This window comes from Salvelinus fontinalis, chromosome 6 (assembly GCF_029448725.1).
Source record: "Salvelinus fontinalis isolate EN_2023a chromosome 6, ASM2944872v1, whole genome shotgun sequence".
Taxonomy (NCBI): domain Eukaryota; kingdom Metazoa; phylum Chordata; class Actinopteri; order Salmoniformes; family Salmonidae; genus Salvelinus; species Salvelinus fontinalis.
In genome coordinates this window covers 53,102,051-53,121,260 of record NC_074670.1, presented here as the reverse complement: position 1 = coordinate 53,121,260, position 19,210 = coordinate 53,102,051, and the positions used below count along the sequence as shown (strand labels likewise).

Genomic DNA, 19,210 nt, shown 5'->3' with positions numbered 1-19,210 from the left:
CTCCACTATGGTAAACCTAAAACACACACATACGGGAACACATTGACACGTGTACTTTAAACCAGCGATTCTCAACTAGTGGGAGGTTTTGAATGGGTGGTGAATACTCCAGTCTGAATTTAAATGACTCAAACCAGGTATAAAGTGTGTAGAAATGATAATGAACCTATATTGCAATCACAGTATTTTCAATATAGAGTTATTAGCAGTGCTATTTAGCAGATTTTGTGAACATGAACATTCTTCATCGAGAATATGGGCAAAATGGAATTATTGACAATGAAAAAGGTGTGACTGTTGTTCCCTTGTCATATAATTGGTACAATAAATATCAATAAAGCATTAAAAATAGTTTTCCAGACTGCTTTTTGGCCCAAAAAACTGCAATGCGAATATTGGATCGCTACTGAGACAACCTGGTTCAATTTGGGTCCCAAGGCAAAATCAGTTGAGAACCACTCCCTTAAACACACACACACACAAAAAGACAAACACAGCCCCACCCATGTTCACTGAGGAGTCACAAAAGACTAAATGCCCCTCCACCCGCCCTGGTTGTGTGATCTGGCATAATCTGACTTCCTCTGCCTTTAAGCAGTCTGACATTAACTTTTTGGGCTTTACCACTATTTCCCATTCCAATTTTTTTGGGGGGACTGCCTAGCGGTTAAGAGTGTTGAGCCAGTAACTAAAAGGTTGCTGGTTTGAATCCCTGAGCTCACTAGGTGAAACATCTGTCGATGTGCCCTTGAGCAAGGCACTTAACCATAATTGCTCCTGTTCCTCTGGATAAGAGCATCTGCTAAATTACTAAAATGTAAATGTGAAAATGTCGATACAGCGAAAGTACTTTGGTGGGAAAAACTATTCAATTAGAGCTATATGACTAGTTTCGACAATCGTTAATATTCATGATGGCCACTGATATGGAAAATCTCGTTTGAATGAATAACTTTCATGGCTTTGCAAAGATCTGACAACTGCTTGCTGATTGCCCATTGGGCCAGGTGTGAATGTTCCGGGGGCCTAACCTACCCAAACAGTTTGAATACAATGGGAAGTCTGTTGATGGCTCATCAGCAGGCAGTAGGTATGCTAAATTGAGAGCCTATGAAAGGCTCTTGTGCTTGCAGGAACAATACCATACAATACTTGCTTTATTGCCAAGCAGTGGCCCTGGAGCACTTAGGGGTAAAGTGCCTTGCTCAAGAGCACAACAGCATTAGATAGTATACAAGATATTGAACCCGGTAATCCTCCGGCTGCCGGCTCACCCCCTGCAGTTTTCACAGCAGGCAACTCGGGGTTCGAGCCGGCAACCCTCTGGTTACTGGCCAGCTTCTCTAACCTCGAGACATTTTACATGTATATTTTAGCATACTTAACTGCCTGCTGATGGGCCATCAACGGGCTTCCCATTGTATTCAAACTGGTGCGTAGTTTAGGCCTCCGGAGACCTCCGCCGCCCCAACAGTAACGTATACTCTTTTACAGAATAGTGTACGTTAACACCAAGGATAAACGGATATCCCGATATGCCTTGCTCATATGAATATCAAATGATATCGATATCATATTGAATTATCACTATTGGTCCTAACCACTAGTTAATGAACCAATAAGACACGAAGGGGTGGGTTATACATTTACATTTAAGTCATTTAGCAGACGCTCTTATCCAGAGCGACTTACAAATTGGTGCATTCACCTTATGATATCCAGTGGAACAAGACGTTATATGGCCAATATACCATGGCTAAGGGCTGTTCATAGGGAACAACGCAACGTGGAGTACCTGGATACAGCGTTAGCCGTGGTATATTGGTGATATACCACAAACCCCCGAGGTGCCTTATTGCTATTATAAACTGGTTACCATTGTAATTAGAGCAGGAAAACAAAGTGTTTTGTCATACCCGTGATATTCGGTCTGATATACCACGGCTGTCAGCCAATCAGCATTCAGGGCTGGAACCACTCAGTTTATAATGTTATATAATTACCTTCCGAGGAGGCGTAGTGGGCGCGGGCCGTACTTGTCCATGAGGATGCCCAGGGGCAGGGTGGCAGCGCTGAGGAGGAAGGAGCCGATGGTGAAGCCCAGGTTGAGCATTTCCTCCTGGTCCACACAGCTCACCCAGATACCACTCTCCCAGGAAGTCAGGTTGCCCATCGCCAGCAAGTGGGCCATCGTGTCGTTCTCTATGGGAGAGATGCAAAGGTTACCGCTCATCCCTGATAGCAGTGTATGCTGAGGAAGAGTGTGTGTGCGTGCATGAGGAACAGCATGCATTAGTGGAGGCTGCTGATGTGAGGACGGCTCATAATAATGTCTGGAATGGAGCGGCATCAAATCATGTGTTTGATGTATTTGATACCATCCGCTCCAGCCATTACCACGAGCCCGTCCGGCCCAATTGAGGTGCCACCAACCTCCTGTGGCGTGCATTCGGAAAATATTCAGACCCCTTGACTTTTTCCACATTTTGTTACAGCCTTATTCTAAAATGGATAAATTTTTTCTTCTTCTCATTAATACACAAAAACCTGTTTTCACTTTGTCATTATGGGGTATTGTGTGTAGATTTTTAAAATAAATAAATAACTTACATAAGTATTCAGACCCTTTGCTATGAGACTTGAAACTGAGCTCAGGTGCATCCTGTTTCCATTGATCATCCTTGAGATGTTTCTACAAATTGATTGGAGTTCATCTGTGGTAAATTCAATTGATTGGACATTCCAGAAGGACAACCATCTCTGCAGCACTCCACCAATCAGGCCTTTAGAGTGGCCAGACGGAAGCCACTCGTCAGTAAAAGGTACATGACAGCACGCTTGGAGTTCGTCAGTAAAAGGTACATGACAGCACGCTTGGAGTTTGCCAAAAGGCACCTAAAGACTCTCAGACCATGAGAAACAAGATTCTCTGGTGTGATGAAACCTAGATTGAATTCTTTGGCCTGAATGCCAAGCGTCAAGTCTGGAGGAAACCTGGCACCATCCCTACGGTGAAGCATGGTGGTGGCAGCATCATGCTGCTTCAGCGGCAAGGACATGGAGACTAGGAGACAGGATCGAGGGAAAGATGAACAGAGCAAAGTACAGAGAGATCCTTGATGAAAACCTTCTCCAGAGCGCTCAAGACCTCAGACTTGGCCGAAGGTTCACCTTCCAATAGGACAACAACCCTAAGCACACAGCCAAACCAACGCAGGTGTGGCTTTGGGACAAGCCCTCAAGAATGTTCTTGTCTGTCCAACCTGACAGAGCTGGAGAGGATATACAGAGAAGAATGGGAGAAACTCCCCAAATACAGATGTGCCAAGCTTGTAGTATCTACCCAAGAAGACTTAAGGCTGTAATCACTGCCTCAAGTCTTCAAACTACTGAGTAAAAGGCTTGAATACTTATGTAAATGTGAAATTTCTGTTTTTTATTTGTAATACATTTGCAAACATATCTAAAAACCTGTCTTTGCTTTGCCATTATGGGGTATTGCGTGTAGATTGATAAGGGGGGAAACAATTTAATCAATTTTAGAATAAGGCTGTAACATAACAAAATGTGGAAAAAGTCAAGGGGTCTGAATACTTTGAATGCACTGGATGTCTTCCTCCTCTGTGTATGTAAGTCTTCCTCCTCTGATAGTGTGTGTTTGTGTCACAACTTCTGTCGAAGTCGGCTCCTCTCCTTGTTCGGGCAGCGTTCGGCGATCGACGTCACCGGCGTTCCATTTTTCATATGTCCATTTGTTTTGTCTTGTTCCATACACACCTGGTTTTCATTCCCCAATCAATCTACATGTATTTAGCCCTCTGTTTCCCATCATGTCTTTGTGTGTAATTGTTTATTGTTATGTGGATTTTGTCAGGCGCTATACTTTTGATATGTTCCGTATTTTTGGCACGTTATTGTTCTTATGTGCTGTCATTTTTGGAACGGAATTTAAGTGTGCCTGTTTATTACACTCTGCTCTCCTGCACCTGACTTCGCCTCTCGTACACACCCCTGACAGTTTGTGGGTCTGGGTTTCCGTTAGGAAAATGTGGCGCTGGACATTTGACTGGCAACATTTTGATTTACCCATCATTTAAGAAATGTATCTATTGGTTGCGTAACCTGATTAGGGCGTCCACCCACTGAGGGGGAATTGGTTTTGTCGTGCCCTCTTCACGACTGTCTTGGTGTGCTTGGACCATGATAGTTTGCTGGTGATGGCACTTGAATCTCTCAACCTGATCCACTACAGCCCCGTTGATGAGAATGGGTGTGTGCTCGGGTCCTCCTTTTGCTGTAGTCCACAATCATCTCCTTTGTCTTGATCACGTTGAGGGAGAGGTTGTTGTCCTGGCACCACACGGCCAGGTCTCTGAGCTCCTCCCTTTAGGCCGTCTCATCGTTGTCCGTGATCAGGCCTACCACTGTCGTGTCATCAGCAAACTTAATGATGATGTTGGAGTCGTGCCTGGCCATGCAGTCATGAGTGAACAGGGAGTACAGGAGGGGACTGAGCACGCACCCCTGAGGGGCCCCCGTGTTGAGGATTAGCGTGGTGGATGTGTTGTTATCTACCCTTACCACCTGGGGGCGGCCCGTCAGGAAGTCCAGGATACAGTTGCAGAGGGAGGTGTTTAGTCCCACGGTCTTTAGCTTAGTGATGAGCTTTGAGGGCACTATGGTGTTGAACGCTGAGCTGTAGTCAATGAATAGCATACTCACATAGGTGTTCCTTTTTGTACAGGTGGGAAAGGGTAGTGTGGAGTGCAGCAGAGATTGCATCATCTGTGGATCTGTTGGGGCAGTATGCAAATTGGAGTGTGTCTAGGCCTAGGGTTTCTGGGATAATGGTGTTGACCAGCCTTTCAAAGCACTTCATGGCTACAGACGTGAGTGCTACGGGTCGGCAGTCATTTAGGAAGGTTACTTTAGTGTTCTTGGGCACATGGACTCTGGTGGTCTGCTTGAAACATGTTGGTATTACAGACTCAGACAGGTAGAGGTTGAAAATGTCAGTGAAGACACTTGCCAGTTAGTCAGTGCATGCTCGGAGTACACGTCCTGGTAATCCGTCTGGCCCTGCTGCCTTGTGAATGTTGACCTGTTTAAAGGTCTTACTCACATCGGCTACGGAGAGTGTAATCACACAGTCGTTCGGAACAGCTGATGCTCTCATGCATGTTTCAGTGTTACTTGCCTCGAAGCGAGCATAGAAGTAATTTAGCTTGTCTGGCAGGCTCGTGTCACTGGGCAGCTCGCAGCTGTGCTTCCCTTTTTAGTCTGTAATAGCTTGCAAGCCCTGCCACATCCGATGAGTGTCGGAGCTGGTGTAGTATGATTGAATCTTAGTCTTGTGACGCTTTGCCTGTTTGATGCCTTGTCTGAGGGCATGGATTTCTTATAAGCTTCTGGGTTAGAATCCGGGACCTTGAAAACAGCAGTTCTACCCTTTAGCTCAGTGCGGATGTTGCCTGTAATCCATGGCTTCTGGTTGGGGTATGTATGTACAGTCACTGTGGGGAAGACGTCATCGATGCACATATTGATGAAGCCAGTGACTGATGTGGTGTACTCCTCAATGCAATCGTAAGAATCCCGGAACAAATTCCAGTCTGTGTAAGCAAAACAGTCCTGTAGCTTAGCATCTGCTTCATCTGACCACTTTTTTATTGACCGAGTCACTGGTGCTTCCTGCTTTAGTTTTTGTTTGTAAGCAGGAATCAGGAGGATAGAATTATGGTCGGATTTACAAAATGGAGGGTGAGGGAGAGCTTAGTATGCGTCTGTGTGAGTGGAGTAAAGGTGGTCTCGAGTTGTTTTCCCTCTGGTTGCACATTTAACATGCTGGTAGAAATTAGGTTAAACGGATTTTAGTTTCCCTGCATTAAAGTCCCTGGCCACTAAGTCTATAAAAGAATTGCTCTTGCACAGTTTGGTTGGCGTTTGGCTAGGCTACTTTGAAGCAAGGTAAGACATGCCTCGTAATATGTAGTAAAATGTTCAGGTTTCAAACAATTAAGTTTATGTTTTCTAAATACATACTGCCTGTAGCTCATTGCAAAGTGGTGTGTAACACAGTGAAGCCTGCCTAGTTGCCTATGCACTTGAATGGCGAATGGGAAGCACGCTTCAATTACCAGTTAAGAAATGGTAGCTCTTTTTAATCATGGCCATCGTTTAAAACATTTTTTTTATACATGTGATTGCCTTTAGAATTGTTGCACAATGATTGGGCTTATTAAAGCGCATGTTTCCCTCCAGCAGCAACAAACATCTGTTTAAGCTGTATCAGCAGCTCTTGCGCTACTACACCCACTGGTATCTGAATCAATAGGCTAAAATGCATTATTTCTCAATGAGATTTTTTTCCCAGACAATTGGCTGGCTGCAATTATATTTATTAGCATTTAATTTTTTTTAATCGGCCAAAAGCCAGCTATTACCGGCTAACAGAAACCCTGGTGTGTATCCTACCTGAGCAGAGGTGTGAGTAGAAACCCTCGCCCTTCAGCATGAGGAGGAGGGAGCCCCATCCCAGCAGCACGGCAGAACACAGCAGGTTCTCCAACACTGCCGTCACAGCCATCCACCAGCGCCTACTATAGGCCTGGAGGAGAGAGGGCGCCATTGCTGCTCTGAGAGAGAAAGAATGCAGAGAGAGAGAGAGAGAGAGTGTGTGAGAAAGTAGAAAAGTGGAGAGAGAGAGTTTAATCAATACATGTAGATGTTACAGCCAACAGTACAGTATTAGACTACACATTTCCAGCTATAGGCCAGCATGTTACTTTGACAAGGGGACACTGGCTAGGATCCAGTGAGTCACCTCTCTGGAATCAGAAAGAGTTCAAAAAACAGAACAGCTCTGACCAAACTAGGTCATGGAACATCACCCACCAAACCCCCTGGTCCTTTTTCAGAATAGCAGTTTTAGTTCAAACCAGGAGGAGACACCAGTCTGCCTTTACCACACACGTACACACACAACAGAAGACAGGTGACCTCAGTCTCTGACATGACCAACAGCCAATATCAAATAGCCTACTGTCCGGTCATGATCACCTTAACAAACTTGTAAAAAAGGACTAAGCAAGCAGCTGAGAGAGAAAACGGCAGTGCAGTGAAAGAGTTGGAAGTGGGGGGGCGGGGGGGGGGGTCTGTGTCAGTGGACTTGAGTTAGCCTAAGTGGGGGGTGGGGGGGTGGACAGACGTGAACAGGATATCCATTCAACAGACTTTATGAGGGGGTCCTGTCTGTGACTATGTAGTCTGGGCATGTGTGTGAAGGATAGACAGAAAGTGTTTTATTGAGAGATGGCTGAGAGAGAAAAGTGTGTGTGTCGGGGGGAGAAAGAGAGGGAGTGTGTGTGACTGTGTGTAATGGGATTAGGCATAGTCCAGCGCACTCCTTTGTGCCAAGAAAGTATCTGAAGAGGGGGATTTCTCTTGTAACTGACACCCCATGCTGGACACACAATCACACACACGGCTCCCTTAACCCTCTCAACAATGAATAACATCTTTACAGGCACTTAGCAACTTATGTCTGTAAATGTGTTCTATCTGTGATTCCGAGGGAATAGAAGACATTGACTGGCAGCGACAATAACACTCCACAAACAACAATGGTGCTGCCGTACATACAGTTGAAGTCGGACGTTTACGTACACCTTAGCCAAATACATTTGAACTCAGTTTTTCACAATTCCTGACATTTAATCCTAGTAAAAATTCCCTGTTTTAGGTCAGTTAGGATCACCACTTTATTGTAATGTCAGAATAATAGTAGAGCGAATTATTTATTTCAGCTTTTATTTCTTTCATCACATTCCCAGTGGTTCAGAAGTTTACATACACTCAATTAGTATTTGGTAGCATTGCCTTTAAATTGGGTAGTAGGTTGGTGGTCTGTTGATATCCCTCTAGTGGTGTGGGGGCTGTGCTTTGGCAAAGTGGGTGGGGTTATATCCAGCCTGTATGGCCCTGTCTGTGGCCCTGTCATCGGACAGGGCCACAGTGTCTCCCGACCCCTCCTGTCTCAACCTCCAGTATTAGTTTATGTGTCGGGGGGCTAGGGTCAGTCTGTTATATCTGGAGTATTTCTCCTGTCTCATCCGGTGCCCTGTGTGAATTTAAGTATGCTCTCTCTAATTCTCTCTTTCTTTCTCTTGCTCTTCTCTCGGAGGACCTGAGTCCTAGGACCATGACTTAGGACTACCTGGCCTGATGACTCCTTGCTGTCCCCAGTCCACCTGGTCATGCTGCTGCTCCAGTTTCAACTGTTCTGCCTGCGGCAATGGAACTCTGACCTGTTCACTGGATGTGCTACCTAGTCCCGGACCTGCTGTTTTGGACCCTCTCTCTACCGCAACTGCTGTCTCTAACTCTGAATGATCGGCTATGAAAAGCCAACTGACATTTACTCCTGAGGTGCAGACCTGTTGCACCCTCTACAACCACTGTGATTATTAGTATCTGACCCTGCAGGTAATCCATGAACGTTTAAACATCTTGGCCATGTTCTGTTATAATCTCCATCCGGCACAGCCAGAAGAGGCCTGGCCACCCCTCAGAGCCTGGTTCCTCTCTAGGTTTCTTCCTAGGTTCTGACCTTTCTAGGGAGTTTTTCCTAGCCACCGTGCTTCTACATCTCCATTGCTTGCTGTTTGGGGTTTTAGGATGGGTTTCTGTACAGCACTTTGTGACATCGGCTGATGTAAAAAGTGCTTTATAAATACATTTGATTGATTGATGGTATGTACCAGCTAAGTATAGGACCTAGTCCTAGTATCTACAGCACATAAATTGGACTTTCAGAGAATCCCCTCCAGACATACCGGTAGGATTACAGACAAAAGGCCTGGAAAAGCTAATCTCTGTGTTATATTAGATAAGAACGAGATGTATCTCCGTGTGTGCCTGAGGTAACCTCTGTGCGCTAGTGGTAGCATGTGCATGAGAAATTATAGAAACATGTCACGTGGTGTGCAAACTGAGTTATATAAGTCTGTCTCTTACTTTCCCTCCTCTGCCTATCTCTCACCTCACAAGATTTCCCACCTCTTTTTCCCCTCCATGTGCTGTTATCACTCCTTCCTTCCCATTGGTCTTGAGTGGGTCGTTAGTCGTTAGAAAGAGGAGAAGGGTGACCGTTGTGGTGTAGGAAATGCAGACATTTTCTTGATGGTGCACTACTCAAAAATAAAACGTCTAAAGTCTATCCCCTTGCCTTTGATTTAACTTTACCGTTCAACAAATTAATTCAACGCTTGACTGAAAGACCGGTTGACACTCAACTGAATGATTAATCGACTAGCACAGTCCTGGGAGCTGAGGCTTGCAAACAAGTAGGAAGACAAAGAAACAGCTCATTTTAGGTTAACAAACAACTGGCGGCCCCTATCATATCACAGTGTGTACGGTTTGTGTGTGTGGAAGAAAGAGTGAGAAAGGGAGAAACACAAACCAATTTTATTTCCTGCAGTACCTATATTGCAGACTACTGTACAACCCTATCCTGGCTAGGATACGGCTGAATGATGCAATGTTGTAACTAACTACTACTTGATATTTACTCAGCTCTGGACAAGGCTATGTCAGAGGTTTGAAAATGTGTGGTAGCCTATTACAAAGCGTTGTGAAAGGGATATTATTACAGAGCATTTTTAAACTAATTCTCTTTAGTTATAACAAGTGAGGCCATGTATTTGATTATTGTGACTCATCACATGAATCAAATTGGCTCTCTCTCTCTCTCTCTTCTGACCCAAAGGATGAATCTGAATCTGACCTTGACCAGTTGGGTTTACCAACCTCCACGGGCTGGACAACAGGACTACATGTCAGGGAAAACACTTAACTTTCAGTTCTCATTCAAAAAACCAAGCAGTGGCGTAAAGTAAAGTAAAAAATACTTTAAAGTACTACTTAAGTCGTTTTTTGGGGGGGTATCTGTACTTTACTATTTATATTTTTGACAACTTTTACTTCACTACATTCCTACAGAAAATAATGTACTTTTACTCCATACATTTTCCCTGACACCCAAAAGTGCTCGTTACATGTTGAGTGCTTAGGAGGACAGGAAAATGTTCCAATTCACACACTTATCAAAAGAACATCCCTGGTCATCCTCATTGCCTCTTATCTGGCAGACTCAGTAAACACAAATGCTTAGTTTGTAAATTATGTCTGAGTTTTGGAGTGTGTCCCTGGCTATCCGTACATTTAAAAAACAAGAAAATCATGCCTTCTGGTTTGCTTAATATAAGGAATGTGAAATTATGTGTACTTTTGCTTTTGATACTTAAGTATATTTAAAACCAAATACGTTTAGACTTTTACTCAAGTAGTATTTCACTGGGTGACTTTCACGTGAGTAATTTTCTATGAAGGTGTCTCTACCTTTACTCAAGTATGAAAATGGTGTACTTTTTCCACCACTGTTAGGAAGGAAGTTCACTCTTGCTGACCTTTATTTTTTATTTAACTAGGCAAGTCAGTTAAGAACAAATTCTTATTTGCAATGACGGCCTACCCCGGGAAAACCTGAACGACGCTGGGCCAATTGCACGCAGCCCTATGGGACTCCTAATTTAACATTTAACATTTAAGTCATTTAGCAGACGCTCTTATCCAGAGCGACTTACAAGTACATACATTCATACTTTTTTTTTGTACTGGCCCCCCGTGGGAAACGAACCCACAACCCTGGCGTTGCAAGCGCCATGCTCTACCAACTGAGCTACACGGGACCACGTCCGGATGTGATACAGCCTGGATTCGAACCAGGGACTGTAATAATATATGTATTAATATATTATTGTTCTTTCAAATGCAGGGTTTTTTCTGCATAGAAAAGTATTGGGTTTTTTCGTGCCACCTATGTCCAAACAGTAAAAATAAATAAACATTCTTGGTTTTAAATATGCAGAAGTCGCTCCTCCATTTCCTGGTTGCTAAAATTCTAATAGTTCACCTAATCTCAGTTTATGTGATAAAACTAGCAAGTAAAGTGTAGAAAATCATTCTACCATCTAAACCGCTGTGAAATATATTTTTAATTTCCAGAAATATGGCATTTTCAGCTGTTTGAAACTGGTTTACAAAACCGAAAGTAAAATATGCAAAAATGAAACTTAAGGATGGGAAGCATAGAAATAGCGCACATAGAACTTGCTTTCAATGAGAATGACAGATCTATAACTTACTTTTCTATGTAGATTTGGTCATAGCCCAAAAGTTACATACTGCAGCTTTAAAACTAGACCTAAATAATATAGAAAAGATAATGGACCTATATATATTTTTAAAAGATCATCTTTGAGAACTATTACCAAAATAAAAGCCAAACTGTCAGGGAGAATCTAAAATTTAAAAAATGATGCATTCAGGAGTTGTCATGGCATGGGGCCCCCATTGATTTTGTGTCACTTAGAAAGCACATGCCATCGCTAAATGTGAAGAATTGCAAGAAATTATCTTTAAAACTGAAACATTTTCTCTCAACCCCATGGAAACATTTTCAGAATTGCTTTAAAACAGCATATTTCATTGCAAAAATGTGTAGAATTGCAGAACATTGTCTTTAAAGCAGCTATATTTTGTCACTGCAAACAACAGGAGGGTCTCTAAAATGTTCGACATTGGCCACGCCCCTCACCTGAACCCTGGAATGGACATAAAATGTGTGGCTCCAGAACCACGTTAAATGTTATACATCTCCATCACATTAGCTAGATATCAATCAATCAATCAAGTTTATTTTATATAGCCCTTCGTACATCAGCTAATATCTCGAAGTGCTGTACAGAAACCCAGCCTAAAACCCCAAACAGCTAGTAATGCAGGTGTAGAAGCACGTGTAGATGCAGGTGTAGAAGCATATGTAAATTAGTTAGATGGTTTGAGTGCCCCCCCAAAAAAATCACACTGGTCGGATTGCCCAATCCAATGTGGACGAAAGTAGCGACCAGTGACAGTAATTTCCGAAATAGCTAGCTAGCTAAAAAGTAGTGATGCCATTCCGAGTCTCTTCGATGAGTTGGCTCACCAAACTGTTACAGACCTATATCTAACCTACCCTGTCTTTCTAACGTTTTTGAAAGCCAAGTTAACAAACAGATTACCGACCATTTCGAATCGCACGTACCTTCTCCGCTATGCAATCTGGTTTCAGAGCTGGTCATGGGTGCACCTCAGCCACGCTCAAGGCCCTAAACGACATCATAACCGCCATCGATAAGAGACATTACTGTGCAGCCGTATTCATCGACCTGGCCAAGGCTTTCGACTCTGTCATTCACCACATTCTTATTGGCAGACTCGACAGCCTTGGTTTCTCAAATGATTGCCTCGCCTGGTTTACCAACTACTTCTCTGATAGAGTTCAGTGTGTCAAATCAGAGGGTCTGTTGTCCGGACCTCTGGCAGTCTCTATGGGTGCCACAGGCTTCAATCCTCGGGCCGACTCTCTTCTCTGTATACATCAATGATATTGCTCTTGCTGCTGGTGATTCTCTGATCCACCTCTACGCAGACGACACCATTCTGTATACTTCTGGCCCCTCTTTGGACACTGTGTTAACTAACCTCCAGACGAGCTTCAATGCCATACAACTCTCCTTCCGTGGCCTCCAACTGCTCTTAAACGCAAGTAAAACTAAATGCATGCTATTCAACCGATCACTGCCCGCACCTGCTCGCCCGTCCAGCATCACTACTCTGGACGGTTGTGACTTAGAATACGTGGACAACTACAAATACCTAGGTGTCTTCTTAGACTGTAAACTCTCCTTCCAGACTCACATTAAGCATCTCCAATCCAAAATGAAATCTAGAATCGGCTTCCTATATCGCAACAAAGCATCCTTCACTCATGCTGCCAAACATACCCTCGTAAAACTGACCATCCTACTGATCCTCGACTTCGGTGATGTCATCTATAAAATAGCCTCCAACACTCTACTCAACCAACTGGATGCAGTCTATCACAGTGCCATCCGTTTTGTCACCAAAGCCCCATATACTACCCACCATTGCGACCTGTACGCTCTCGTTGGTTGGCCCTCGCTTCATACTCGTCGCCAAACCCACTGACTACAGGTTATCTACAAGTCTCTGCTAGGTAAAGCCCAGCCTTATCTCAGCTCACTGGTCACCATAGCAGCACCCACCCGTAGCACGCGCTCTAGCAGGTATATCTCACTGGTCACCATAGCAGCACCCACTCGTAGCACGCGCTCTAGCAGGTATATCTCACTGGTCACCCCCAAAGCCAATTCCTCCTTTGGTCGTCTTTCCTTCCAGTTCTCTGCTGCCAATGACTGGAACGAACTGCAAAAATCTCTGAAGCTGGAAACACTTATCTCCCTCACTAGCTTTAAGCACCAGCTGCCAGAGCAGCTCACAGATTACTGCACCTGTACATAGCCCATCTATAATTTAGCTCAAACAACTACCTCTTCCCCTACTGTATTTATTTACTTTGCTCCTTTGCACCCCATTATTTCTATTTCTACTTTGCACATTCTTCCACTGCAAATCTACCATTCCAGTGTTTTACTTGCTATATTGTATTTACCTCGCCACCATGGCCTTTTTTTGCCTTTACCTCCCTTATCTCACCTCATTTGCTCACATTGTTATTAGACTTATTTTTCTACTGTATTATTGACTGTAGGTTTTGTTTATTCCATGTGTAACTCTGTTGTTGTATGTGTCGAATTGCTATGCTTTATCTTGGCCAGGTCGCAGCTGCAAATGAGAACTTGTTGGAACTTGGTTAAATAAAGGTGATTCTTTTGTTATTGTTTCTGCAGTGAGGATTCGTCCTCTTTATATAATAATTGTTTAACCTTTTACCCGAAAAACGTTGTTTTGAGCAAAAACAAAAAAGACCAGTAGTACCAGTATGCAAATCAGGGAGGCAAAATGAACGGTTCTTTCACCGATGCGATTCGCGACGTCCGCCAAAAAGATCCGTTCAAAAATAACCATTCGTTCGCAAAAACAATGGTTTTCAGCCACAGAACAAGCTACCTGCCTGTCGTTGGCGCGTGAGAACGTTCCGTAGTCGTTACGCTCGTTACTGTGAACTCAGACTTCGAATTTTCATTATACGATGTGTGACTTGCACCACGCTGTCCTTAAATAATGTGTGAATTCTACAGTTTAATTTTGAATTGTTTTAAATTCCAAAGGGCCAGCAGGTCAAACGAACGACGAAAATGAACGAGTCACTCGGAAAAGTGAATGATGACTCGTGTCAGTAAAAAGAGTCATCCAAAAAGAACGAATCAATCGCAAACTGAACATCACTACTAAAAAGTAGTCCTGCCCTAATTAACCGCCATATTTATTGTCATCAAAACATACAAGCAAATTTAACATAACAAATCCGAGTATTATCATTGCAATAACGCATTAACAAGCACATATACCTCTGAAAGTAACTAAAACACCATACATTCGTCAGCTAGTCCTTGCCTTTGTGGGTATATTTGGCACTTGCTAGCTTTTAGTGTCATGTTTAGATACAAAGTCAACAAAAAAATATGTTGAAGTTTCTAATAAAAATGATGACTTACTTCAGCTCTTTTTCTTATGAAAAATAAATGTCACAACGTTGACAGAACGTTTCTTGTAGCTGTAGAAACACTTCTCTACGATTTCGATTTCTTCTCTTCCCCTCCTAAAGCAAAACACGACTCTGATTTATATCAAGCCTACCCCGTGTTCTTCGCGTGTAGTTTCTGGCAACGCATAATGTACACTTTTTTCGTCTACTCCCTCTCTCTCCCCTTTCTCCCTCCCTCTCCAAATTTGACTTCGTAACTCGCTCCGTCTGTATTTTTTCTTCCTAGAATCCTAGCCATCCGCCCCCTTTGTCACTTGGTCACATTTTTACTTTGGAGGCATGGCTTTATCTACCAGCGAGGAATATGTTAGGTGCCCGCTACCTGTAGGTTAGCCTCCTGGAAAAAGGCAATGATGAAAAAGTGAGAGTGAGGAGAGAGGAAGACGATGTTCAGCTCTTGACATGAACCCCCGAAATTAAAATAATACAACTATACATATATTAGAATGGGTGACATGGGTTCAATACGTTTCATTAAGAGATTATGTTTCACATATTTTCACCTCTATCTGTGAGTCATGTTACAATGTTGAACAACTGCCACTGCCGGTGCCACGACATTCTTCGTTCAGGTTTAACTGCGGTTGGCATCCAATCAATATTGCATTACCGCCTCCTAGTAGACTGGAGTATAAATCCCTTATACGTTGCTTGAAAAAAAATTATACATCGACAAATACCCTACCATCTAACACTACACTCAAAAAAAAAAACATCACACTACCCCACTATTTAAATCTATTTAGTCATTTCTCAGGCCAACAGCCTGAAAGGATGGGACACCACCACTTAACACACTCTGTAACTAAATGTTGCACACCCAAATACCTCTCTGCAGCTGCCACCACAACCTCAATTTCTGCGACAGTTGATAACCACTGCTAGAAATGCTAAAAATCCAATCTTACTGAAAGATAATATCACTTGTTGGCCTATCCCTCTGTACTGGTACATATCTACTACTCACATCACTCCTCCCAGGATCCCTCCCCCTTGACCCATCTGCCTCTACTTTCTTCACTGCCTCAGCATATGACTTCTGCACTACTCTCACCCTGGAAACCTCAACCTGTCTCTCTCTCAACGAACATTTCTGATCCCCAGCCTCATGGGCACCCTTACAATTAACACATGTCACTACTTTCCCCAATGCTCCACATTCCTTTGTCTCATGCCCTTCTGCACACTTCTCACACCTAGAAACCTCCCTCCTACACACTGCTGCAACATACCCATAAGCTTGAAACCTGTAACAACGTAACTTATACGGCACAAAAGCTCATACAGGATAACTTATATATCCTAACATCACTAGAAACATTCTTTGTGTACCCTTCCAATTAAATGGCGTAGATTTGTGCGGGCCCGGTCCATGAGACCTGGGTGACACCTGCTAGCCTGAAATGGTAATGCAACAACTGCATGTCTGAACTTAAAGAGAGCAATAGTAATGAGCTAGCTAGATCAATGAGCCAGAAGTTAAACCGGATGTATAAATTGAAGCATCCGGTTGTTGTTTCCACTCACCAGCAAATATGCTGATGAGAGGAAGCCCAGTGACCCGAAGTGGGAGATGATGGAGAGAGATGTATTTTGGCCAATATACTGCTAATTTTCTCAGCGATGAAACATTTAATCTCAATGCAATTTTCTGTTCCCAAAACTAGAATCTGTAGTGTAGGCGTTCCCTAGTGGAAATATGCAAATACATGCTTGAACCCACCAATAGGACCTCGCTAACTCGTGCTTGATCAGCCCACTATGATTAATTTGCTCGCATTGGAAACGACAGGTTGTGGTCTATCTTGGGTTAGCTATAAAAATCTTCGATAATGGTGTCTTTTTGTAGGCACTCCGCCATGGCTCGTTGCTGGCCAAAGCTTATGGGAAAATGAACGGGTTCCATGAGATAGTCTACACCAGCTAATGTCACTTTTTGTGAATTTTAAGCATTTATGTAATCAAAATAGGAACATAAAGGGAATAAAGGAATCATTATTCATAAAGGTTGTGTTAACTGACTGATATCTCATATAACAAAACATATGAGATATCCTTTAGCCTGTTTTAACCTCAGACTTTATTTTCGGTGTTTATCCCAAAACCCAATTCTTTCCCCATTCATTTCCCCCATAGGAATGGCCGAATGAACCAGCGGTAACTCATGTCTGGTTTTTAGGACTACAAGCTGGCGAGCTCTATAAGTCTCTTCAACAGCATGGAGGTCCTCACCTACATGCACTATAGTAACTGATTGTTATACAGCTGTGATCTACAGCTGAGGAAAAGCCTATCTGTTTTTGAGGAATATGGTATCGCTATTGTGCTTTAACCACAACAGCAGTGGAAACATCGACAGGGCTGTAGTGGAGCGGGTCGAGAGTTTCAAGTTCTTTGGTGTCCACATCACCAACAAACTATCATGGTCCAAACACACCAAGACAGTCGTTAAAAGGGCACGGCAACAGCTTTTCCCCCTCAGGAGACTGAAAAGATTTGGCATGGGTCCCCAGATCCTTAAAAAGTTATATAACTGCACCATCGAGAGCATCCTGACCAGTTGCATCACTGCCTGTGTTGGGGGTTACCCTGGGTGTCGGGTGTGGGGCTACATCAATGCCATGATTACTGTATATATGTGATGACCTTTGTATGCTTGCAAAGCGCAATGATGGGAAGGTACTGGGTAAATGGAGATGTACTGCTTTAGTTCTCAGGCTGAGTATTGTCTGCACCTGCTGATAGTCACGCAGCCTCAAGGCCGAGATAGCAGAGTGAGAAGCCACAGTCTAGACATGTTTTTCTCATCTTTGACACTTTGTATCTAATCCAATGCAACAATGTTGAGGTATGATTGATGGTAGGTTGCCTACACCCACTAGTATAAGGAGCTTTGTCTCCTGTTTCGCCACACAAATCTTTACTATAGACTACTGAGGTATTCTGAATGTGAAACGGTCTGCAATTGGTTCCTGTGTCTATGTCATCTATCTGGAAGACTGATTGTTGAAGGAAACTTACATCACCCAATGCAAAGGATAAACCAACATTTGGCGAGCTAACCAGGAGTGAGTGACCCCTGCGTCTGGATGATCTTCGTCCCACTGTGCAGCGCATTCAAATTATAAGGTAAGCAGACGCCTGTTAAACCAACAGTCTGACATTTTAAAAAAGCACTGTGGTTGATGACTGATTCCAGTATGTAAGTGGCACCTCACTCATGGGGTTGATAATTACAGGAACAGTCGATACCTACATTTATTTATAAGCCTGTAAACGATGTATATGTGATAAATGACACAGAATCCCAGGTGTAATAGTTAGACATTCCTGAGGGTCTAATGGAACCTTGTGTGAGGAACTTGGTTATAGATTAGGATGAACCAAGTCAGTACTGAGGTACTGGGTGACAAGTGATTAAAAGTGTTTTATGCGCATGGTGCTCTTACCTGAGGGAAGACACTGGATTTGTGTCTGGTGCTCTTACCTGAGGGAAGACACTGGACTTGTGTATGGTGTTCTTACCTGAGGGAAGACACTGGATTTGTGTATGGTGCTCTTACCTGAGGGAAGACACTGGATTTGTGTATGGTGCTCTTACCTGAGGGAAGATACTGGATTTGTGTCTGGTGCTCTTACCTGAGGGAAGACACTGGATTTGTGTATGGTGTTCTTACTTGAGAGAAGACACTGGATTTGTGTATGGTGCTCTTACCTGAGGGAAGACACTGGATTTGTGTCTGGTGCTCTTACCTTAGGGAAGACACTGGCTTTATGTCTGGTGCTCTTACCTAAGGGAAGACACTGGATTTGTGTCTGATGCTCTTGCCTGAGGGAAGACACTGGTTTTGTGTATGGTGCTCTTACCTGAGGGAAGACACTGGATTTACGTATGATAGATAAAAAAGGAGCTGATGAGACCAGGTGAGTAACTAACACAGGTGAAATCAATGAACAAAAATGATAGATATGGCTATGTTCAAGAACACAAAGAAACAGGGCTACGTTCAAGAACACAACGAAACAGAACACAAGATTGTGTGGTGATAATATATGTATTATTATGGATTTATAATCAGCTATAATGGGGCAGTCATTTCTGAAACAAACACAACAGGAGAGTTAAACCAGTTACAGAGTTAAATTGCTGTGATAGAAGAAAACTGAGGAAGGATCAACAACATTGTAGTTACTCCACAATACTAACCTAATAGTAACCTAATTGAATGAAAAGAAGAAAGCCTGTACAGAACAATAATATTCCAAAACATGCATCCTGTTTGCAATAAGGCACTAAAATAAAACTGCTAAAAATGTGGCAAAGAAATCAACTAACTTTATGTCCTGAATACAAAGAGTTATCATACAGTGATACCTAAGACCCACTTGTCGTAAATTGTGCTAAATATTGTTTCCCAATTATTATTTTTTGTCTATTTCTCTGTGCTTTGATTGGTGGGACAAAAAGGTCTAGACTACTTTTTTTAATGACAACATTCGTTCAGAACAATTAGCTTGATAGCAAGAGAAAATGTCGCTCTCAAAAAGTATCAAAAGAAAGGTGGATGATGAAAA

At 43.1% G+C, this 19,210-nt stretch overlaps 1 protein-coding gene across 1 annotated transcript in view; it reads right to left on the bottom strand.

The window, feature by feature from the left end:
- Window positions 1-14,837, bottom strand: part of slc43a1a (solute carrier family 43 member 1a) — a 34,683-nt gene extending 19,846 nt beyond the window's left edge. The window contains exons 1-3 of the mRNA XM_055927067.1: window positions 14,586-14,837; window positions 6,475-6,635; window positions 2,004-2,202 (exon numbers count right to left, since the gene is read on the bottom strand). Of these exons, the coding sequence (XP_055783042.1) occupies window positions 2,004-2,202; window positions 6,475-6,628 (353 nt within the window). The 5' untranslated portion in view covers window positions 6,629-6,635; window positions 14,586-14,837. The remainder of the gene's footprint in view (window positions 1-2,003; window positions 2,203-6,474; window positions 6,636-14,585) is intronic.
- Between the last annotated feature and the right edge of the window lie 4,373 nt (window positions 14,838-19,210).